Source organism: Dreissena polymorpha, chromosome 3, assembly GCF_020536995.1.
Source record: "Dreissena polymorpha isolate Duluth1 chromosome 3, UMN_Dpol_1.0, whole genome shotgun sequence".
Taxonomy (NCBI): Eukaryota; Metazoa; Mollusca; class Bivalvia; order Myida; family Dreissenidae; genus Dreissena; species Dreissena polymorpha.
This window is the reverse complement of record NC_068357.1, coordinates 44,112,424-44,137,905: the sequence shown is the minus strand read 5'-3', so window position 1 is coordinate 44,137,905 and position 25,482 is coordinate 44,112,424. Positions and strand designations below refer to the sequence as shown.

Sequence of the window (25,482 nt, the reverse complement as noted above, 5' to 3'; positions counted from 1 at the left end):
ATTCCCCACTAAGCAGTGTCAATGTCATCTTCACAAGGCACCCAGACTGTAGCTGCGTGTTGCCATATCAACAGTCTCCCAACGGAGACGCTGACCTCAATCTTCCATTACCTTGACATCTCAGACATAATCAGCTGTTGCAGGGCGTGTAGACGTTGGAGGAACATCATCTCTTACAGCGAGTCCATCTGGCGTAGCCTGTGTGCTACTCTCACAGACAGCTACCTCCTCGTTGAGTCTGACAGACGGAAAGGAATTCTCTTGGAAGGTATTTATCTTTTGCTTTTTTCATACTGGTATTAAAGTGTTTTTTTTATCAGTTTGGAAGGAAAATGATCACTGCGTATTCTTCGCTGCTACATGTTTGTTATGTACAAGTTTGTTTGATTGTATGAGTGTTTAAGGAATTCATTTTTTTACCTCACATTCAGATATTAATTATCACTTAAACATATTTTTAACTGAAGTTCAGAATAGATTGAGGCTATTTTAAATAAAAATCAGCTGAATGCCCAAGCAACCCTGGGGACCAAACCATGTACCTATTTGTTCCAAAGCAATTTGTATACCTTTTATCTATAAAAGCTAGCTCACATAGCAAGGCAAGGTAGCATGTGTCTCTTATCCCTCTACCACTCATATATGCACTTTGACACATTTGTAATCCTCAAACAAATAAATTATTACCTCTCTTACTAGATTCAAGTTTTACAGGCTTCATTTCCAACCATATGGTACTGATGAGCAGCAAACAGAGTAAAACCTGAACAGACTGCAAGTTACTCGCAGTCTGTTCTGGTTTTATGCTGGTTGCATATAGCCATTTTCATTTTGCTTCTGAGTGGGAAAGGGTTATACATCATCATTCAACATTTAATAATGGCCCTACATTTCAGGAGACCTTTCACCGTAAGTACGGAGCTAACGGACTGAAACACCTCTGGAGGGAAGGTGTCTTCAGTAAGGTAACCTGCTATCAACAACTGCCCGCTGCAACCTTCTGTCACCTTGACACTGATAGCTGGGGTCAGATCCTCCAGTGGGAACTAGAACGACCTTGAGTGACCTTGAATCTGGAAAGACCTCTAATGACCTGAAATAATTTGCTTTGGTGTCATACATTCTAACATTTCAATGTATTTATTTAGAATTAGATTGGACATATATGTGATTGATTGGTCTCGTGAAATTACTTATCCTGTTTCTTTTTGATTGTTGTTTATGATTTTGTTATGAAGTTTAAAGTACTTAAGCTGGCTTTTGATTAATATTATCATTCACACATTGTATTTTCTATTTTACGAATGCTGTGATCTTTGCACTGCTTAAATTCTATGCACATAATTTTACCAGTATTTTACTGCATTTAATTATATTTGTAACATTTATTTACTTATTCTAACATTTATTTACAATTCTTCTTAATATGGCTGGACCAGTTGATCTCCAAATTCTGTTATTGTTACTATGTGTACACCAATGTCAGGGACATAGCAATGAAAACTTGTATCAGGCCAAAGACAATCTCCCTGACTACAGCCCATCGAAACCCACACGCTATCTCTTGTATGACGTAAACCCCGGAGAAGGGTTTAATCTGAGAAGAGATGTCTACATGCGAGTAGCGAATCTGGTTAAATTTCTGAATGAGGATGAACCGTGGGTGCTTGTGTTGCCCCCTTGGGGACGTCTGTACCATTGGCAGAGTCATGAAATTCCCCTACAGAGCAAGATCTCATGGAAACATTTCTTCGATATCAACAGCCTAGCATTGCACGCACCTGTGATGGAGTTTGAGGATTATATCAAAGCCATGGGAAATAAGGTCGAGCGTTTGTTCTATCTTCAGAGGTTCAAAGGGGGTTGGACGAAATGGGAGGAGAAAATGGAAATCTGCGATTGTGTTGAGGAGCCTAGGTACCATCAGCTGGCCAATGGAAAGTGGCGGGGACAGTTCTTTGGTTATGAGGACTTTGTTGCTGATAAATTTGATTGTATGTCGACTCAAGCGTACCTGCTGACCTTTAAGCCGTTCTTGATGAAGAATATCACTGCTAGATCAGTGTTTCTTGATAGGGCAGAGTCGATGATTCATGGTCAGTACAGCGAGTGGTCGCGTGAGTGGTGGACAGCCAGACGCAGCATGGTGTTCGCTAAACCACTGAGGGATATCGGTGACAAGTTCAGGAAAGAGTTCCTTGACTCTGACGATATATCGGATAAAACTGAACTTGAAGTCTGGACAAATATGAAACGAAACCATGGTGATGCAAAAGGAGGTCCGTATATTGCTCTTCACTTTAGAAGGAAAGATTACCTCTATGCACATGGAAAAGAGGTGCCCAGTCTGGAAATTGCTGCAAAACAAGTCCTGAAATATTTGAAAAAGTACAATTTGAAGAAGCTGTTTCTTGCCACGGATGCCCCAAATGAGGAAGCAGAGGAGTTCATGAACATCTTGAAAAAATCTCAAATCAAAACTTACCGTTACAGGCCATCAATAGACAATCTCAAGGAACTGAAGGATGGAGGGGTTGCAATCATAGACCAGTATATTTGTGCTCATGCCCGCGTGTTCATAGGAAGCTATGTCTCCACCTTCACCTTCAGAATCCATGAGGAGCGAGAAATTTTGGGATTCAAGCAGGAGGCTACATTCAACCGATTGTGTGGTGACGAGGAAGGGGAGGAGTGTGAACAGCCAACAAAGTGGGATATCAAGTATTAAACAGCCAACAAAGTGTGATATCAAGTATTAAACAATATTTTTATCCACTGCAAACTATTTTAATATATTTTTAGAAAACCATTTTAACAATTGTTAGTTCCTGATGAAAAACACATGACTTTGTAACATGCTGAATGTTCTTAACAAATACAGATATTTTACTTTGTTGCAATATCTTTTAATTGCCAACTGCTTTTGTCATGACTGCATGATTAGTCCCAGAATTTGTCTTTTAACCTAATGATAATGACTAAGTCAAATCTAAATATTGCTCAGATACAGTTTATTGATGTTATATAATGATGGTGTAAGTAAGCGTTGTATATGGGCATATGAAAGTATAAACACCAGATACTGCCCATTTGTGAACTAAACACGCTAGACGGCGTGGTGTATTGTTATTTATGATGTTTCAAGTCACTTATTGTATTAAACAAAACAAGATACTGGGCACAAGAATTAGTAACATAGTTTTGAGGGTTTATTAGTATTCACTGACTGATTGTGATTTACACTTTCATTTCACCAAAAATTATTATTTATGATTTTTACCCAAAATTACTATTTATGATATTTTTTGTATGGCTTGCTTTACAAAATGTTATGATAAAACTCTACCAAATTTAGATTTGATGGAAGGATTAAGCATATGTCCAAATGTTAAGCAATACCACAGAAATATGTAATATATGTAATTTTACATCATTTAAGTAACTAAGGAGCTTTATTTTGCTTTCATTCTATTATTCCATAAGTCAAATACCAGCTTTCTTTGCCAATTTGTAGTGTTTTACGTTTAATGTACACATATAATGTATTTATCTGTATTCAGATCTACTGTATTTATTGATGTGTTCACATTTTTACATGAAACAAATACTGGTCTCAGAATATGTCATTTATACCTATACAATGACAGTCAAGATGGAAATGTTGAGCTGTTAATACCTTTACCATAAAATTTTATTTAAATCCCAATTTACTACTTTTACTTTTTTCAGCTTACATTAGCACATGGTGACCTTTTGTGATCAACTCATTTCCATTGTCTATCATAATTATTTGCCTTTTGAAGTATAATTCCGCCTTAATGGACATGTCTTCATTAAATATGGTAAAATATTTGTCTCAGTTATATCTGGGCCCAGCTCAAACCTGGGTCATCTTAAGTCAAAAATTTGGTCAGTAGGTCAAATTAAAGAATAGGCTGTGAACAACCTAAAAGTCATAATTGTTTACGCGAGCTTCATGAAACTTGCTGAGAACATTTATGCTAATTATTTCACCACTGAGTGAGATATGGTTTCTGTCAATCGAAAAACATACAGATTTCTTTATGTTGCTATAGTAAACCAATTGAACCCTCAAAAAGTCACATTTTTACCTATCATTGTGAAACTTGCTTGAAATATTTAATTAATGTATTGTTATAATATATGGGCAGAGTTGGAAAATGATTGTGGTGTGTTCAAAAAAGGCTGTAAGATGTTGGGGCAATTTTTCTTTATTATATGAGTCTGTTGCCAGGGGCGTAGCTGCTATTAGGCACAGCTGGCCCGGGCCTACAATTTTTTTGGAAACATGAACAAAATAAAAATGCTTCTACTTCGAAAAATGAATTAAAATGTTGATGCTGAGGGGGTGAGGTATTAGAAATCTGCATTTCATATTGCCATAATCCTCAGACAATGGATTCTGGTCGTGTTCAAAGGACATATCTTCCAATTAGCAACTCTACTTCTTTCTATGTGCATAGATTCTAGCTCGCTTCTTTTCACATGACTTGCTGTTACTACATAGATCTACATCTACTTGTCTCCCTTTCAACACTACAGTAAGTTGTAATCGATTATCGTTGGATTTTTAAGAAACATTCCGAATGATGTTTATCACCGCGGAAATTTAGAATGGAGCTTTTGCCCACGTATCCCGATCCATCGACTGAAACCGGGTCGGTTCGGTCCCTTGATGCCGAAGAAAAACAAAATTTAGTTCTCTGACATTGAGATAAAACAGTAAAATATCAAAGAAAAACTGGTCAAAGTTTTATATTTTTTTATCGTATTATTTGTCTAGATATGCTTTAAATCTCACCACAGGCGTTATAGGATTTCGAAATTTTCAGCGGGAGGACGCCCGGACCCCCATTTTTATGTATCATATCAGGGCCTACAGCTAAAAAAAATGCTAGCTACGCCCCTGGTTGCGAAACCTTGTTAACACTATCTGCTCAAAACACTGCATGAAGTTCCTTGGGTCTCAAGTGAGCGCCTTGGAGCATTTAGTCCTCTTGTTGATAAATTGTGTTTGAATGGTGTGTCATATTTTATTATTTGTGTTTGAAATATGTTACTTGTTAATGATAATTAATATATATTTGTGAGGGCATGCCTGTTGATGATTTGATTTTAATGTGATTCAGTTTTACTAATTTTACAATTAGTTTGTGATTTGGTGTGTGGTTGGTTCAGATGTCACAATGTCTTACTACAAATAAAGTTTAACTACAGAATTTTAGTATGCGGTACTGATTTCCTCGGTCTTTTTATGCCATTAAGACTGTTCACCTCTGTGCAGTTGTTAGTTCTTTGAAACCTTTAACTCCAAAAGCGAAATGCTCTTAACACAGTACAGTGCAAATGATAAATTATAAGTAGCTATAAAATTGAATCTTTATATACACCAATAAATTCAATATTCAATTATTTTCAATTTGTTGATACATTTATTTGTATTGATTTATATTGAAAAAAAAAATAGAAACATATACATTTCTTCAAAATAAAACACCAATATGCATCCAAGACACTCTATGCCAAAACAAAATCTGGTGGTTAGAGGATGTCCCCAGACCCCAAAGGCAGTGGGCCTACACTTTTATTAAGCACAAACTACGCCCCTGGATACATGGAGTATCATTTTACATCTCTTAAGACCCGCCAGGATCTCTACTTGATAAAAAAAAATAATTTAAAAAAAGCAATATAATGAAAAAAAAAACTGACTTGTTCACAGTTTGTGAAAGAGACTATTTACAAAAAAAAGAATCAATGTTTTAGATTCAAACAAGCCAGAAAACACTAAGAATAGTGTTGAAATTATATGTTTGTTGTACATGTATTGTTGATCATCAATCAAAATCAGAAATATAATCAAGTGTTTGTAACGCTTTTTAGCTCACCTGAGCAAAACACATGGTGAGCTTTTGTGATCGCCTTTTGTCCGTCGTGCGTCGTCTGTCGTCAACATTTTGCCTTGTGAACACTCTAGAGGCCACATTTATTGTCTGATCTTCATGAAACTTGGTCAGAACATTTGTCTCATTAATGCTTCGACTGAGTTCGAAACTGGGTCATGCTGGGTCAAAAACTAGGTCACTAGGTCAAAAAAAAGAAAAACCTTGTGAACACTGTAAAAGTCACATTTGATGCCCAATCTTCATGTAACTTTGTCAAAATGTTTGTCTAAATGATATGTTGGTTAAGTTAAAAAACGGTTCCTGTCCGTTGAAAAACATGGCCGCCAGGGGGCGGGGAAATATTCCTTATATGGCTATAGAGAAACCTTGTGAACACTCTAGAAGTCACAATTTTTGCCCAATCATCATGAAACTTGGTCAAAACATTGGTTTCATTGATGTCTTGGACGAGTTCGAAAATGATTCAGATTGGTGAAAAAACATGGCTGCCAGGGGGCGAGACAGTTTTCTCTATATGTATATATTAAAAACATGTGAACACTCAGAAGTCACATTTTTGGTCCAATGTTCATGAAATTTGGTCAGAATATGTGTTTTCTGGATATGACGATTGAGTTCGAAAATGGTTTGGATCGGTAAAAAGCATGGCCACTGGGGGGGGGGGGCATTTTCCTTATATTTATACAGTAAAAACAGCTTGTGAAAACATTAGTTTAGCATGTCAAGGGAAGTAACTGCAAAATGGCTTTTGAAAAATTATGATGAAGTTGTCTCCCTTTTTAAAATATTTTTTTAAGCACTAGAAGATTAAGTTGAATTAAATATTAATAATAGTTTTACATTCTGGAAGATAGCAAACTTTTGAATAAGCGAGACTATACGATTTTTATATGTGTTTAATTGTAATAAATTGATAAATACACATTACAATAACACAAAATAGGCAAGATATTAAAGACGAATTTCATAAAATGCAGCAAAGACAAATTAGCGCCCCGAGCCGATGGTGACGAAGATATTTCGTACATATTTTCTTACAATAACCGAAGATTTCGTCTTTTATTATGATCGGAGATAGTGTTTGTGTCGCATGAATAGACATCGCTGCAGGAATTTAAAAACAACCATTAAACATAATTAAGATTCACATCGTACATGCATGATATACATTTTGGCGAATTTGACTGTACAGACATTTTCGATTTCAGAACTAAATATCTGGCTTATTTTGCATTTTTCGACACATGTTCTTCATAACTTTAAAAAAAAAAATTATATTGAAATGTATGACCTTGTTAACACTCTAGAGGTCAAATTTATTTGCGAATCATCATGAAACTTGGTTTGAAGATTTGTCCCAATGATATGTTGGATGAGTTTGAAAATGGTTTTTGTTGCTTTAAAAACATGGCCACCAGTGGCGGGGCATTTTTCCTTATATGGCTATATATGGCTTTAGTAAAACCTTGTTAACACTCTAGAGGCCACATTTATTGTCCAATCTTCATGAAATTTGGTCAGAAGATTGGTCTCAATGATATATTGGATGAGTTCGAAAATAATTATGTTTGCTTGAAAAACATGGCTTCCAAGGGGCGGGGCATTTTTCCTTATACGGCTATAGTAAAATCTTGTTAACACTCTAGAGGCCACATTAACTGTCCGATCTTCATGAAACTTAATAAGATGATTCATCCCGGTAATATATTGGAAGTGTTCAAAAACGATGCCGGTTGGTTGAAAAACATGGCTGCCAGGGGCTGGGCATTTTTCCTTATATGGCTATAGTAAAATCTTGTTAACACTGTAGAGGTTTATTTTTTGATCTTCTTGAAACTTAGTCAGAAGATTTGTCCCAATAATATCTTGTTATCTCAGGTGAGCGACTTTGGGCCTTTCAGGCCCTCTTGTTGTTTGCATTATTGCTTAAGTATAAATGATGAATGTTTGGAAATAATAAAAATAGTTTAGTCACATTGTTGGTGATTTTTCTTGTGCCTCAAGCTAGGCTCAGATGAGCCCAAGTAGCTTTCCCCGTCACAGTATGTGATAAATAAATAATAATTAAAATTATTGACTCCATTTTAATTTGATAGCCGGCATGACAGGTGAAACGCTTCAGTATATAGTGAAAACATGTGAACAGTCTAGAAGACACATTTTTTGCCCAATCTTCATGAAATTTGGACATATCTTGGAAGAGTTCAAAAATGGTTCAGGTCTGTTAAAACAACATGGCCACCAGGGCGCCATTTGTTGTTCATTCTTCATGAAACTTGGTTAGAACATTTGTTCCATTGATATCTTGGGCTGCAAAGAACAGGTCATTTCTTTTTATCTCAGGTGAGCGACTTTGGGCCTTTCAGGCCCTCTTGTTATCAATAATGTAGCAAAAACTTGTATTACTGACAAAGTGTTTAGACTAACATTGTAACTCACAACCCTGCATGGTGTAATAGCCGCATATTCTCATTTACTGACGTGGATCCTGGTTTCGAATCCAATGCTAGGCATATTTTTACTATTTTGTCTTGTTCCTTTTTATTAAAATAAATTAAAACTATTCCAAATATAACACTTTTGTTTGTAAATTTATTTCATGACATTTGTCAACAAGATCTGTTAATAAGTCCATATAATGTTAATTAAGGGTAAAACATGACATGAAACACAATTACATGACATGAAACACTAATAATCGCATTTGCATTTAGAACAATTTATTGACCACATAAAAATCCATTGGTAATCTGTGTATATTGAGTAACTGGCAGTCTGTTCAGGTTTAATGCTGTTTGCTGCTCATCAGTATCAAAGGGTTGGAAATGAAGCCTTTAAAACCTGAATATAGTAAGAAAAATCTTTATTTAAACTTAACTTTCTAAGTGACTACAAATGCATCAAAATACGTATCTAAGTGGTAAAGGATTTATATATGTTATGCAGCTGTATCTAGAGGTACTCTACAAAGTTATTTAAAAGTTAGTACAGAAAAAACATTAAAAATCTTCTTATCTGAAACCACCAAGGCATTCATATTTAGTATGTAGTGTCATCAATAGGTCTTCTATAAAGTTTGTTCACATTATGCCCCAGGGATCAAAACTGGCCAAGCCTCAAGGGTCACCAGTTTTCTACAGAGGTATCTGTGGGAAAACATTAAAACTCTACTTGTATGAAATCGAAAAGCATAAGGCTTTCATATTTGGAATAAATTATCATCAAGAGGTCCTTTACAAATTTGGTTCAAATTATGCAAATGGGGTTAAAAATGGCCTAATCCCGCGGGCATTGCCAGTCTTAAGTACACTTTTACTGTATAGGGAATCTATCCTCACGGTCCATTTGTTTCATTAATTTCTAAGATTTATGTAGTTGAACTAGGTTACCGGGGGTAAGTATTTATCATAATTCTAACTCCTAACCACCGTTTTATAAAATAAAAAGTTAAAAACAAACGCGTACAATAACAAGAGCACCGCATAACAGATGCCAACGCTCAGCTGCGGGTGCAGTTTTGAATAAATAAAAGCTATTCAGATTAAATTTTTGTAGAGGTCACAGTGACCTTTACCTTTGACCTAGTGACCTAAAAATGGGTGGCGTGTAGAACTCATCAAGACGCATCTACATATGAAGTTTCAAAGTTGTAGGTGGAAGCACTTTGATTTTAGAGCCAATGTAAAGGTTTTAGCACGGCGGACGCCGAACGGCGGACGGCGGACGACGAGCTGGCTATGACAATACCTCGGGTTTTCTCCGAAAACAGCCGAGCTAATAATTAAAAGAAATTAAAAAAGTGAGTGATAGTGTTTTGTAACCTATATCTGACAACGATGAATTTAGACTTTTTAAAGTACAACGTCTTACTTCCGGTTATTTACTACTGTCAAAAAGATGTAATTTCTCTTAAGCCATCAAGGTAACTAAACTTGATATATCTATAACGCTATCGTTAAATTCTTGTAGCGATCTGATTGCTAAAAGAAAATTCAGGTGATCAGCTTAGTTGTTAAAGATAACGATTGCAAACAAATATGTATGTATGATAAAACTAAAAGGATGTTAAAGGGGCCTTTTCACAGATTTTGGCATGTTTTGAAGTTTGTCATTAAATGCTTTATATTGATAAATGTTAACATTAAATTTTAAAAGCTACAGTCAAAAATCAAAAATAAAATTTAAAAAAAGGAAAAAAAAGTAGCCCTCAGCAGGGCCCGAACTAGTCCAGGGGTGGCGAAATCGAATGTCCGAGTTGCCCGAGTCGTACATTTGCTTGTTTGTCTGGGCAACTAATTTTTTTCAATTCAGTTGTCCGTGGACAACCAGTTTTTTAAAAGTCGGGTCGATGAATACAAAAAAATACATTGTATTCAAGCCGTAATTAAGTTTTACAAAACCAGATGTTGACACGCGATTACTTTGTCAGTGCTAATTGCGGAGCAATCAAGCTAAAATACTGGAACCTTCCTGCGCAGTGATCTCCCTTATTCTATAAGGGACCAGGAGCATGCCACATTTTCAGCATTCGGCCTGACTGTTAGAGCATTGTACAGACTGGTTTCTTTATTTTTGCAATCAGACGGAAATAAAAGTATCGAACTAAGATATCCAAAACACTGTCTACCTTTTTTTTTTCAGACGACTTTTAACGGTAAAGATGGAATGTTTTAAAAAAAATCGTCAACAACGGAGCAGAAACCCGAGCTTTGAGCAGTCCACCCCCCAAAAAAAACTAAGAAAGATTATGATATAAAATATGATCTAAATAAAAGCACCAGAACTGTTCAAGAAACTTGGCTAAAAGATTTTCCATGGTTACGAGTTGATGCTAATCAAATTGCTGCATCTAGAATATGTAAACAGTTCCCTATTTTGCCCGATAAGTGTGGACTTTACACTGGAATGACTCTTAATCGTAAGGACACCTTGTCTGCTCATGAAAAAAGTGCCTAACACATGTCTTGTCAGCTAAAAAGAGATCGAGAAAAGTTTGAGAAAGTCTTAATATTGTTTATAATATACTGCTATAATGAATGTACCATGGAAATACAACTGTAACTAAAACAAGCAAATTATACACTTTTTGATTTATTCCACATTATTTTACATTACCGGGTAATCAATAAATGCGTTTATAATTTATAAGTAAAAACATTAATGGACAAGTGTAGTTCAGCAACAGACAAGTTAAATTTCGTAAACGGTTGTCCGTGGACAAGTATAGATTTTTTAGATTTCGCCACCCCTGTAGTCGATATAAACAGACTACCAGAACCTTTGATAAATTTCGGTATTTTCTCTTTGGAATTATTATTGTAATGCGGCTTTTATTCAGCAAGCACCTGGATGATGGAGCAGGAAAACAGTCAAAGCTATTCAAATGCTCTGCGCACTAGATTTCATAGTTAAATAAAGCGTCTGACCAAATTATTTACAACGACATACATTCTTTTTAAATCTGACTTAATGATGATTAATCGCTCATTGCTCATGTATTTGTAAAGCGTTTATACTTACAGTTTCTATTATGATGCGAAATAAAAATGTTTAAGAGAGGTCGAAAGACGTCTGCAATTGTTGTGCAAAAATAGTTGATAAGTTTGAAAGTTAAAAAGATTTCAGTTAATATCAGGGTTTTTTATGCCCCAGGATCGAATGATCGAGGTCATATTGTTTTTGGCCTGTCTGTCTGTCATTCCCAAAACTTTAACCTTGGTTAAAGTTTGATAACTTTTGCAATATTGAATATAGCAACTTCATATTTGGCATGCATGTGTATCTCATGAAGCTGCATATTTTGAGTGGTGAAAAGTCAAGGTCAAGGCAAGGTCATCCTTCAAAGTCAAAGGTCAAATATCATTGTATTTTTCTTTCCTAAAACTTTAACCTTTGTTTAAGTTTGGTCATAACTTTTTGAATATTGAAAATAGCAACTTGATATTTGGCATGCATGTGTATCTCATGAAGCTGCACATTTTGAGTGGTGAAGGGTCAAGGTCATCCTTCAAGGTCAAAAGTAAAAAAATACAATCCAAGGGAACTAATAAGCTTTAAATGGGAGATAATTTCTAAACCTGCCAAATGATGTATTGAAATTTTATTTGAAAGCGGCGCAATAGGGGGCATTGTGTTTCTGACAAACACATCTCTTGTTAAAGTTAAAAGTTTATATTATGGACAGTTTGAAGAATTAAAGACGCTATGAAACATCAGTGTATTAAAGTTAATTATGATAGTTTACAGTTCTGTTGAATCAATACAAGGGTGCAGCTTTAACTGAAGTAAAGAAGCAATGATTTTAAGGTTTGCATTTTTATAACTCATTTCACCCTATTTCAAGAATGAAATCACCCTATTTTTCAAAATCAATGGGTGAATACCCTATTTCACAAATAATAATCTGGGGCACTGGTATAAGGAGAATTTATACTGCCTTGCTTTTATAGCTACACGGTAGAGTGTCTGCCTCATTTGGAACAGGGAGTTCCCAGGCTCAATCCCCATTCTGGTTGGGGATTTTTCTGGCTGGGGTACATTTTGACTCCTCCAAATTATCTTCCTGCATCTTTTTGATGCAAATGTTACCATGAAACTAACATAACATGTTTGTTTTTTTCACACAAGCAGTAGTTAGTTATGCAAGATATACTGAAAGTTATACAAAGCAATATTTGTAGAGCAATAAACAAACATCCAGAAAAAAATATCTAGATTTATAGAGAATATTTTGTGAGTTTTGGATAAAGATCAAGAGGCTTAGAACCGATGTAGCGCGAGGCTTGCCGAGCGCTAACATGGTTCGTGCCGAGCATGATAAACTTGATCTTTATCCAAAACTCACATAATATTCTATTTAACCAGGTTTTCCGAAGAAAAAAACTGGTTATTAGATTGGCGAATGCGGGCTGGCTGGCTGGCGGGCGGGCGGAACAAGCTTGTCCGGGCCATAACTATGTCGTTCATTGTCAGATTTTAAAATCATTTGGCACATTTGTTCACCATCATTGGACGGTGTGTCGCGCGAAATAATTACGTCGATATCTCCAAGGTCAAGGTCACACTTTGAGTTCAAAGGTCAAAAATGGCCATAAATGAGCTTGTCCTGGCCATAACTATGTCATTCATTCTGAGATTTTAAAATCATTTGGCACATTTGTTCACCATCATGGGACGGTGTGTCGCACGAAAGAATCACACCAATATCTCCAATGTCAAGGTCGCCACGACTAAAAATATTATTTTTTTTTAAACAAACTTACAAAGGGGGTTAATTTTGTTTGTTCATTTCAAAAGTTCAGTTTGAGTTTTCTCCCATTATCAGATTTTTTTATTCACAATGAAAACCTGGTTTTGTGACAATTTTGTCCCTTGTTATCCTATTATTTTGTGGTCGTTTATCGTTCAAAAAGAGTAAAAATACTTTAAAATTCAAAGAAACAGCGCTGGTTTTCCAAGTTGACTCCGAAGTGTTTGTTTACTTCAACGTCATCATTTGCTATGACGTCACATTGAAACATATAGTGTTCTTAAGATAGAGGTCGGAAAATCATGGTCTAAAAATAGCGATAGTATAAAGGTAAAGTTTATACGATCGTTGTTATACTATCGATTTTCATCTGGTAATAGGATAAAAGTATTTTTACCCCTGAAAAGTTCATTTGACCCTGACAATTTCAAGCACAGGGTTATTTGACTCATGGTTTCCAAAAACTATTGAAATCCCTTAGCGCCAACCTAGTCAGGGAAATTCAACCTGTGTTAAGTTCGTAGCCTGTTATATTCCATACATGAAGTTGAAGCAAAGTGTGACTGGCAATCTATCACACTGCTATTTTTTAAACCCACTTTTGATGTGGTTTGATACTCTTTGTCTGTTTGCAGAGAATTTGTGTACTCCACAGTACACTCTTTGGTAGGTGAAATGAGAATATTTGTTGGTTGCATAGATTATTGATTTCAAGCCATGGCTGATAAGAGACATTTATTTTCACCAGTGTTGCAGTAGAAAAAAAATCAATAACCTACGGAATCCACAAAAAATCCTTTTTATGTTATGCCTTTCTTCCTGTTGTTTACCCTGTACATTTGAAAATGTTATAACTGAATATTGTTTAATGAATGATAATTTTATGACATCAAAACAATATTAAAAGCTCACAAAACTTGCATATGACATTTTGACGATCTCTTTTATGTTCTGTATTCATTTGAAACCATAAAAGTAACAGTGCAACAGTGAAAATTATAAATAAATTTTGGTCTCATACTTCACTGTTTGAAATAGTGAATTACCAATTTAAAATCACTGATATTACTCTGTCAACCCCTGAACAGCTTTCAATTAAAGAAACTCATTTATATCCCAAACCTACATCCCAATCCCCCTCTAAAAAACACACACACACTCTGTATTCTCTACAGCATATACAAATATGCATACGTTTCAGTTCTTGCACATATTTTTCATCCAAAGGACAAACTAGTGTAGAAATCACTTTAACCCTTTCAGTGCGGGATCCAAACTGTTTGCTATTCTGATAGTATTCTTTGAAAAAAATGAAAGAAAATGCTAATTTTAGAAATTCAGCAGAAGACATTTTAGCAGACGACAAATTTCCCAGCATGCAAAGGGTTAACACCGCGTTAAATCACGCCCAGTTGCACATATTGTATTACCTATATACACTAAAAAGTTGACATATAGTAGACAAGTTCTTAGATTTAATCCCAACATGGTATATGTCACTAATAATTTTTTTTTAATGCAGTTATTTTGCTATTTTGGTAAAAAAAAATGAGCTGAATAGCCTGAAGTGTCTAGCATTAGGTACATTCTGTGCCAGGATTGTCATTTGTAAGCCCAGGGTTTTTTCTAGCCATTTTGGGAAAAGAAGTCTGGTCAAATTGGGATTTTTTTCATCGATAAAAATTGCAAATGTGGGATTCTTTTATTGATAGAAAGGACCAAATTGGGATTTTTTTATCGAAAAATATTAACGCAAGTCAACATGTGTTTTCCTGTCCATTTTGAGAAAAAAATTATGTAATTTATAGTTTATTAGATACATATTTTGTTCAATGATTAAGAAATAAATTTGAGATATAGAGTCTAATAATCATAAGAAACTTCTTCCTAATTTTTTTTTTTGGAAATTGGGCTTTGGCCCGTTTGCTTTGGGATTGGGTCCATTTTACTGCCTTTTTTACATAGAAGAAAAAAAACCTGAAGCCATGTGTTTTACAGATGTCAAGTTTTATACCGAGGGTATCATCCTCTCCACCACCCATGGAAGACGGAGGAGGCTTTGGATGGGATGATGATGATGACAATGATGATGAGTTTGGCAACTTTAAGGCAGCACCTAGCGCCTCTGTCTCGAATACCTGGCTACAAACAGACAATAAATCTATACACGAAAATACTGATAAAGGTAGACAAACGCAGAATGAGAATAAGCTTTTGAAAAATGGGTTATAAGCCTTTATGCATTTGCCTAAAATGCAGTCTGCACAGTGACGGGCTAATCTGGGACAACATTGTTATGCTTTTACTTATATTTTTCAATTAAAGGAAGTTTCTCCTTAGCAAAATTCTAGATAAGGCGAAAAGTGTTGTCCCTGATTAGCCTGTGGAGACTGTAAATGCTAATCTGGTAGGACAATTTATGCACAGTCATGCATTAAGCCCTTGGGATGATCTAATATTGTTATGTAAGAAAAATATTTGTTGAACCCTTTTCTGCTCAGGTGCACATTTTGATGTGTTTGTTGTACCATAGAAAATCTCAAACTTTTCTCACTAGATTTATATTCTTCATTTAAAACCCTAAGATACGGATGGAAGAGTTACCGGGGTACTCCCAGGCTGTCCTACGAGTTACTCCCAGGCTGTCCTACGAGTTACTCCCAGGCTGTCCTACGAGTTACTCCCAGGCTGTCCTACGAGTTACTCCCAGGCTGTCCTACGAGTTACTCCCAGGTTGTTCTGGTTTTTTGCTGGTTGTATATATACATTTTCACTTTGCTTCTAAGCAGCAAAGGGTTAACCAGTTTATCATTTATTGCATGTGTGTTTGTACAGGTTTTGATGCATTTTCCACTCACAATGGGGAGACTTCTACATGCAATCATGAAGACACTGACAGTTTTCAATCTGTGTTCACTGATCAGTCATACATAAACAAAGATACAGACGATGTTAAAGAAAGTATTCCATCAACTATAGAAACAAACTGTGTTGTTCATTCAGGTATATTCAGTGCCAGTGTTCATTCTCCAATTAATGTTGAGGAAGGGAGTACAGATGCAGATACTGTTGATGTATCATCTGCTGCAAGAACTGATTTGGTTTTTAGGGTTGTTCAAAATGATGATGAAGAAACTGTAGTTGGTAATGAAAACATTGAGGATAAGGATTCAATGTCTCAGGTCAAAAGTTTTACAGTGCCACAAAGTGCTAAAGACTGTGAACAAAACATATCAGTAGTCAAAGACAATTCAGACATTCCTGTGGTCAGTAATGAAATTGACACAAATGCAGCAAGTTCTTACATTGAAAAAGATTCTTCATTTCAATTTGAAGAAGAAAATATCAGTAGTGATAAAGACATACAGTTACAGTGTGCAAGCCTGGAGAACACTGACACAGAAAATAACATAGAAATTAATAAGGATTGTGAAAATATACCAGAAGATGATATAAGTAAGGTGAATGAAGTGTCAGAAGATTTAGACAAAACAGATGAAAAACATAAGTTAAATGATGCTGTTAATAATGGACCTGACAAAAATGTTGAGTATATTAATCCCACTGGTAATGAATATTTAACTACTAGTGACCATGCAAACACTATGGAACAAAACTTTGATGTTTCTTATAAATTAGATTCAGATATAACTGAATGTAGTGTAGCTTCAGATGAATGTATTGTTCAAGATACTAGTGCAATGAAGGGCTCAGAAAGTAAGAAAGAATGTTTGGATTTTAATGATTTGACTAAAAGTGATTTAAACCAAGAACCATTATCTGATGAAGATGATTTTGGTGAATTTGCTGACATCTCAATGCGTATTGATACAGTGGTAGAAAACACTGAGGAATTAGATTTGAGAAAACTAGACCAAGGTTCTGTTACTTATAAAGAAATAACAAGTCCTGATGCTAGTCACAATTTATCAAAAGATAACGTTGACCATAGTGAATCAGTGATTTCAAGTGATTATAAAAATAATTTTGATGAAATATTAGAAGAAGATGTTCAAGAAAAATATAATAGTATACATTGTGAAGATACCATAGAAGACAAAGAGTCTGAATTTGTGGAAAATGCAATTGAAGATGAAGATTTTGGTGATTTTAATGCAACAAATGATAAAGACTGGGCTGCAAGTAAGGAAGGTGATGAATGGTCAGCATTTCCTCCAGCTGAAAGTGTTGCCCAGGAGAAGATGGAGGAGGTTTCTGAATGGGCTGGATTCTCAGAACCTGCCTTTCAGGAGTCCAAGCAGGAAACGGAGACTACTGTAGATGAGGCCAGTGACTGGGCTGCCTTCTCTGAACCTCAGGTGGTGACTGAGGTGGATAGCACTGAAGGGGCGGATGAAGATTGGGGTGACTTTGGGGTAGAGAGTGCTGGGGGAGAGGAGGACATGGGTGTTGTCCCAACTATGGAGCAGTCTCCAGCACCTTTTTTACCTCCTAGTCAACTTCAGAACATGGTGAGGGCTTTTTTATCTCCGCCGAAAAAAAAAATTGAGGGGATATTATAGTAATTGGTCCTGTCTGTCCGTCCTTGCTTCCATCTGAAATTTTGTCCAGAGCATAACTCCAAATCTATTCAATGGATTTACTTTAAACTTAAAATATAAACAGATGGCAACTAGGAGAAATGCAGTGACCAAGAACCATAACTCTATCTACCTTAGTTTTTGAATTATCTCCCCTTTTATATAACTTTAAAGTAAATTTTTGTCCGGAGCATAACTCTAAATCTACTAAAGGGATTTACTTGAAACTTGAAATATAAACACATGGCAACTAGGAGAAGTGCAGTGACCAATAACCATAACTCTATCTACCTTAGTTTTTTAATTATCTCCCCTTTTATATAATTTTAAAGTAAATTTTTGTCTGGAGCAGAACTCTAAATCTACTGAAGGGATTTACTTGAAACTATAAACAGATAGCAAGTAGGAGAAGTGCAGTGACTAAGAACCATAACTCTATCTATCTTAGTTTTTGAATTATCTCCCCTTTTATATAATTTCTAAGTAAATTTTTGTCTGGAGCATAACTCAAAATGTACTAAAAGGATTTACTTGAAACTTGAAATATAAACAAATGACAAGTAGGAAAAGTGCAGTGACTAAGAACCATAACTCTTTCTACCTTAGTTTTTGAATTATCTCCCTTTAATTAATTTCAAAGTAAATTTTTGTCCGGAGCATAACTCTAAATCTTAAAAGGGATTTACTTGAAACTTTAAATATAAACAGATGGCAAGTAGGAGAAGTGCAGTGACTAAAATCATAACACTATCTACCTTAGTTTTTTAATTATCTCCCTTTTTTTAATTACAAATTAATTACAAATTAATTTTTTGTCTGGAGCATGACTCTAAATCTACTGAAGGGATTTACTGGAAACTAGAAATATGAACAGATGGCAACTAGGAGAGTTGCAGTGAAAATGAACCATAACTCTTTCAGCCATAGTTTTTTAATTATCTCCCTTTATTTGTTTTACAAATATTATTCTACTCTCTGAAACAAATGTTGTCATTAGGGATGGTAACGTTTATCCGGATATCCGCATATCCGAATACAGTTCAAGTATCCGAATCGTAAAAGAGGATATGAATACTTGATTAAAAGATATTACCCCTGTTGTTATGCAAACTATGATCCTCATCGTATATTTCGATGTTAATCTGTATACCAGACATCGTTGACAGACTGACATAAATCCGTTAATTAGTTGTTGCTCAGCGAGTGCCTCTACCAGTTCCCAATCACCTTGGTGATAATGGAGAGTTGCATAACTGACAACTTACACCGCCCTGTTTTGTTTTATGGTCCTTACTTACCGATAATTGACACCAATTGGCTACTTGGCTTCAATGGACGGGTGCAAAAGTCTCGAAAAATTATTTCTGCCAAATCAAATAAAAGTTTTTCAATTGGTCAGTCAATATTTATCTGTTAAAAAAGAGTATATGAATCTCGATTTCTTAAACTACCAAAGTATTCTGGCAGTTCCAGCAACATAGGTTTATTGAGCGCATGTTCTTGTCGGGCGGCTTGCCAAGTTAAGGAACATACTAAATAGCGACTTAGTCGAAGCAAATATTTTTATGAACGAAAACCTTAGGTCAGTGCATCTTAGCGAATAAAAATGAAATCGAACTGAATTTATAATCTGTATGTAGAATGTTTATAACGTAGTTTGCTTTTGTTTTAGTTTAACGATGTGTGTTTAAAAAAAAAAGAAATGACATATTTTGCGACTTTGATATTGTTCTTATAAATAAAATAATTGAAATAAAGAAATCATATAAATGTGTTATATTGTTTGTTATTCTGTAAACAATGCAAATTAACGTATTCACAGTGTTGTGATGATGGTAACAGCCTTTTGTAGTTTACTTACAAAAGAATACGGATATCCGGATATATTCGTATAGCCGATACGGTTATCCAGATACGATTCCCATCCCTAGTTGTCATACAAGCAAACACATTTCGGCGGGGAATTGGCACTACTGTGACAAGCACTTGTTCAACATTGTTATTGTCGTACATTGGTAGTTTTTGTTTTATTTTGGTTAGTACTTATATTAAAATATAACTACATGAGTTTAAGCTGATGATAAGTATATGAAACTTTAAATACATAAGGGATTTGAACATTTGATTATATTTTTTTATGGCATCTGTCATATTTTTGTGCTAGTAGACTTAAACCTAACAAAATGTCAGGAAAGTGCATCATCATTAAAAAATTTAGTGTAATGCTTATATGTCATAATTGCAGTTAGATATGTTTATGTGAAATGACTGATCACATCCAGTTATTTTTTAGCCATTTGGGGAAAAGAAGTGTGGTCAAATTGGGATTTTTCAAAATCGCTTAAATTGCAGATTGGGAAAATTTCTATAAACAAAATGGACCAAATGTGATTTTTTTTTGTATTAGCAAATATTAACACATATATAGTTATATACTTTGTTAGATGTTTTTGAAAGCAAATTGATCTATAATAATCATAATACCCTTTTTTATACATAAAAAAATATGTATATTGGGATTTATTTTTTACATTTTGGTTTGGGATATGGTGGTTTTCTTAGGGATCAGGTCCGTTTTACGTCCTTTTTAGCTCACCTGATTGCTCAGGTGAGCTTTTGTGGTCTTTGTCTGTCGTCTGTCCGTCTGTCCACATTTGTTCCTAAACAGTCTAGAGGCCACATTTATTGTCTGATCTTCATGAAACTTGGTCAGAAGCTTTGTCCCAATGAAATCTCAGTCGAGTTAGAAACTGTGTCGTGCCGGGTCAAAAAAACTAGGTCACTAGGTCAAAAAAAAGAAAAAACTTGTAAACACTGTAGAAGTCACATTTCATGTCCAATCTTCATGTAACTTTGTCATAATGTTTGTCTTAATGATATGTAGGTTGAGCTCAAAAGTGGTTCCGGTCCGTTGAAAAACATGGCCGCCAGTGGGCGGGGCAGTTTTCCTTATTTGGCAATAAAGAAACCTTGTAAACATTCTAGAAGTCACAATTTTTGCCCAATCATCATGAAAGCTGGTCAAAACATTGGTTTTATTGATTTCTCAGACGAGTTCGAAAATGGTCCAGATTGGTGACAAAACATGGCCGCCAGTGGGTGGGGCATTTTTCTCTATATGTATATAGTGAAAACATGTAAACACTCTAGAAGTCACATTTTTGGCCCAATTTTCTTTAAATTTGGTTAGAACATTTGTTTCCTTGATATGAGAGTTGAGTTCGAAAATGGTTCTGGTCCGTTGAAAAACATGTTTGCCAGGGGGACGGGCAGTTTTCCTTATATTTACACTGTATATAGTAAAAAGGCTAGTAAACAATCATGAATTAAGGTCATGTAACATGCGAGACAACTCTTATAAATATTGCATTTAAGTTTACAGTAGTGACTCCCCTTTGACTATTAATGTTTTCATAATAATACAGTGTATTTTCTAGAGGGCACATTTCTTTTCCGATCTTCATGAAACTTGGTCAGAAGCTTTGTCCCAATGATATCTCGGTCAAGTTTGAAACTGGGTCATGCCGGGTCAAAAACTAGTTCACTAGGTCAAAAAAAAGAAAAAACTTGTAAACACTAGAAGTCACATTTCATGTCCAATCTTCATGTAACTTTGTCAAAATGTGGTTAAATGATATGTTGGTTGAGTTAAAAAGTGGTTTTGGTCCGTTGAAAAACATGGCCGCCAGTGGGCGGGGCAGTTTTCCTTATTTGGCTATAGAGAAACCTTGTAAACACTCGAGAAGTCACAATTTTTGCCCAATCATCATGAAAGTTTGTCAAAACATTGGGTTTATTGATATCTTGGACAAGTTCAAAAATGGTCCAGATCGGTGACATGGCTGCCATAGGGCGGGGCATTTTTCTCTATATGTATATAGTGAAAACATGTGAACACTCTAGAAGTCACATTTTTTGCCCAATTTTCATGAAATTTGGTCAGAGCATTTGTTTCTTTGATATGAGAGTTGAGTTTGAAAATGGTTACGGTCAGTTGAATAACATGGCTGCCGGGGGGGGGGAAGTTTTCTTATATTTATACATAGTAAAAAAAGCTTGTTAACACTCTAGATGTCACATTTTTTGTTAGCAAAGTTTGATGTTTGGTAAGGGGGGTCAACTCAAAATAAAGAGCACCAGGTCAAATCTTACAAAAACAAAAACACTCCATAGGCCAGAGGTTTGGTTAATAATGATGAAACTTGACCAGGATGTTTGTCTGGACAATATCTAGGTCAAGTTTGACGTTTGGTAAAGATTGAATGAACTGACTCCTCTCAGGTGAGCGAACTAGGGCCTCTTGGCCCTCTTGTTAAAATAGCAGAAAAGCCCATGAAAGAATTTCTATACCATCTATCCCAGAGCAAAGAGGAGAAGCTGTGTTATGCTGTGATGACATGCTTCCCCTGCGTGATATCAATGAACGTGCTGTCCGAGTCAGGTCACACCGAACAAGTAGACATCGCTGAAAGGTATTTAGCTACTGTTGTTCACATTACCTTAAAATGCACAATTACATGTATAGAGGCCAACATGCACATTTATAAAAGACTTTGTGTCAATTTAAGATTTATTATTCTCTTGAGCTTTACATGTTTAACTTGTTTTCTTTCCTTTTTATGCCCATGGATCAAAAGATCGGGGGTATATTGTTTTTGGCCAGTCTGTTTGTCATTCATTCATTCATTGTGTGTGTCCCAAAACTTTTAACGAAGGTTAAAGTTTGGTCATAACTTTTTGAATATTGAAGATAGCAACTTGATATTTGGCATGCATGTGTATCTCATAAAGCTGCACATTTTGAGTGGTGAAAGGTCAAGGTAAAAAAATACAACCCAAGGGAAGTAATAAGCTTTGAAAGGGTGATAACTTGTTAACCTGTCAAATGATATATTGAAATTTTATTTCAAAGCGGCGCAATAGGGGGCATTGTGTTTCTGACAAACACATCTCTTGTTTTTCTTTAAATTATAAACATAATTAAATGTAGATATCGTCACTGTTCTGAAATGTTATGTGATCCATCATTTTGTACTCTTTTTCAGCTGTAAAGTATTGGAAATGATGTCCTTTTACTTGAGATTTTGCATCCAAATTATATATTTTTGAATACTGGATAATTTTAGCTGGACTATTTTATATAAAATATATATAGTGGAGCTATCCTACTCACCCTGGCGAGGGTGTGAGCGTGAGCCTTGGAATGTTAAACTTTGCTTACCACCTCAAATATTTTCTTATGTCCCTTGACATGTTGCTTTTATATGTTGCATACTTTTTCATTTAGTGAAGTTAACATCAATACTGTGTACGTAAGCTATCAATACTCATATATTATTTAATGAATTAGAATAGCTTCTGAAAAAGCTTGTACTAAAGCTATCAATCTACTTTTTTTGCTGTTAAGAAATATGATATTAACAGATGTTCGATGCGCTTTTATGCTCACTTGTGTACAACTTACAAAAATATCTCTGGAAACACAAAACATTTAGCTTGTGATCCTATATAATGATTGTTCAAATTCTGCCTCTGGATTTGAAACTGGTAATTTTCGACAGCACAAATAAGCAGTCTAGGGACATCTTTGCCATCTTGTGTTGACCTAGGTAATTAGTAAGCTTCCTTCTAGGAAATCTATGCAAAATGCATGTGCATAAAGTGTCCGCAAAGACTTATCAGGGAAGACACTTTCCGCTAATTTTGTGGTTGAAGGAAGTCTTTTTTAAACAAAAACCCATCTTTAGACAAAAAGCTTTGTGGACTGCACACTGCACAGGCTAATCTGAGATGAAGCTTTACACCCATGCATTAAGCCCAGTTTTCCCAGAACAAGGTTTGAATGTTTCAGTGGGGGGTTGATTTGGGATCACATGAAGGCTGAAGTGGAGGTAGACTCCTTTACATATCAGTGGACAAAGTCACAGTGGAACAGTCAGCTGTTCACCACCCTCCACATAGACACACGTAATGTGGTAAGTACCACCATCATTGACACCACCCTCCACATAGACACATGTAATGTGGTAAGTACCAACATCATTGACACCACCCTCCACATAGACACACGTAATGTGGTAAGTACCACCATCATTGACACCACCCTCCACATAGACACACGTAATGTGGTAAGTACCACCATCATTGACACCACCCTCCACATAGACACACGTAATGTGGTAAGTACCACCATCATTGACACCACCCTCCACATAGACACACATAATGTGGTAAGTACAAACATCATTGACACCACCCTCCACATAGATAAACGTAATGTGGTAAGTACCACCCTCCACATAGACACACGTAATGTGGTAAGTACCACCCTCCACATTGACAAACGTAATGTGGTAAGTACCACCATCATTGACACCACCCTCCACATAGACACATGTAATGTGGTAAGTACCAACATCATTGACACCACCCTCCACATAGACACACGTAATGTGGTAAGTACCACCATCATTGACACCACCCTCCACATAGACACACGTAATGTGGTAAGTACCACCATCATTGACACCACCCTCCACATAGACACACGTAATGTGGTAAGTACCACCATCATTGACACCACCCTCCACATAGACACACATAATGTGGTAAGTACAAACATCATTGACACCACCCTCCACATAGATACACGTAATGTGGTAAGTACCACCCTCCACATAGACACACGTAATGTGGTAAGTACCACCCTCCACATTGACACACGTAATGTGGTAAGTACCACCATCATTGACACCACCCTCCACATTGACACAAGTAATGTGGTAAGTACCACCATCATTGACACCACCCTTCACATAGACGCACGTAATGTGGTAAGTACCACCATCATTGACACCACCCTCCACATAGACACACATAATGTGGTAAGTACCACCATCATTGACACCACCCTCCACATAGATAGACACACATAATGTGGTAAGTACCACCATCATTGACACCACCCTCCACATAGACACACGTAATGTGGTAAGTACCACCATCATTGACACCACCCTCCACATAGACACACGTAATGTGGTAAGTACCACCATCATTGACACCACCCTCCACATAGACACACGTAATGTGGTAAGTACCACCATCATTGACACCACCCTCCACATAGACACACATAATGTGGTAAGTACAAACATCATTGACACCACCCTCCACATAGATACACGTAATGTGGTAAGTACCACCCTCCACATAGACACACGTAATGTGGTAAGTACCACCCTCCACATTGACACACGTAATGTGGTAAGTACCACCATCATTGACACCACCCTCCACATTGACACAAGTAATGTGGTAAGTACCACCATCATTGACACCACCCTTCACATAGACGCACGTAATGTGGTAAGTACCACCATCATTGACACCACCCTCCACATAGACACACATAATGTGGTAAGTACCACCATCATTGACACCATCCTCCACATAGACACACGTAATGTGGTAAGTACCACCATCATTGACACCACCCTCCACATAGACACACGTAATGTGGTAAGTACAAACATCATTGACACCACCCTCCACATAGACACACGTAATGTGGTACCAACACCACCCTCCACATAGACACACGTAATGTGGTAAGTACCAACATCATTGACACCACCCTCCACATAGACACACATAATGTGGTAAGTACCAACATCATTGACACCACCCTCCACATAGACACACGTAATGTGGTAAGTACAACAATAATTTCCCCCACCGACACCATCACCTAGTATGATAAACT

The 25,482-nt window shown here is 36.1% G+C and overlaps 2 protein-coding genes across 2 annotated transcripts in view; both read left to right on the top strand.

The window, feature by feature from the left end:
- The first annotated feature begins 895 nt into the window (after positions 1-895).
- LOC127873907 (GDP-fucose protein O-fucosyltransferase 2-like) lies at positions 896-7,905 on the top strand. The gene has a single exon (XM_052418018.1). It carries the CDS (start codon positions 1,427-1,429, stop codon positions 2,726-2,728), a length of 1,302 nt encoding a protein of 433 aa, XP_052273978.1. The 5' UTR covers positions 896-1,426; the 3' UTR covers positions 2,729-7,905.
- A 1,887-nt stretch (positions 7,906-9,792) lies between these two features.
- The window catches only part of LOC127873906 (aftiphilin-like), a 37,387-nt gene continuing 21,697 nt past the window's right edge, over positions 9,793-25,482 (top strand). Inside the window, exons 1-6 of the mRNA XM_052418017.1 lie at positions 9,793-9,849; positions 13,812-13,842; positions 15,175-15,361; positions 16,012-17,648; positions 22,080-22,189; positions 23,569-23,692. Coding sequence (XP_052273977.1) covers positions 15,175-15,361; positions 16,012-17,648; positions 22,080-22,189; positions 23,569-23,692 — 2,058 coding nt within the window. The 5' untranslated portion in view covers positions 9,793-9,849; positions 13,812-13,842. The remainder of the gene's footprint in view (positions 9,850-13,811; positions 13,843-15,174; positions 15,362-16,011; positions 17,649-22,079; positions 22,190-23,568; positions 23,693-25,482) is intronic.

What these genes read in the sequence shown, in the direction of transcription:
- LOC127873907 (XM_052418018.1), top strand. Translation starts at nt 1,427, where the DNA reads ATGGCTGGACCAGTTGATCTCCAAATTCTGTTATTGTTACTATGTGTA.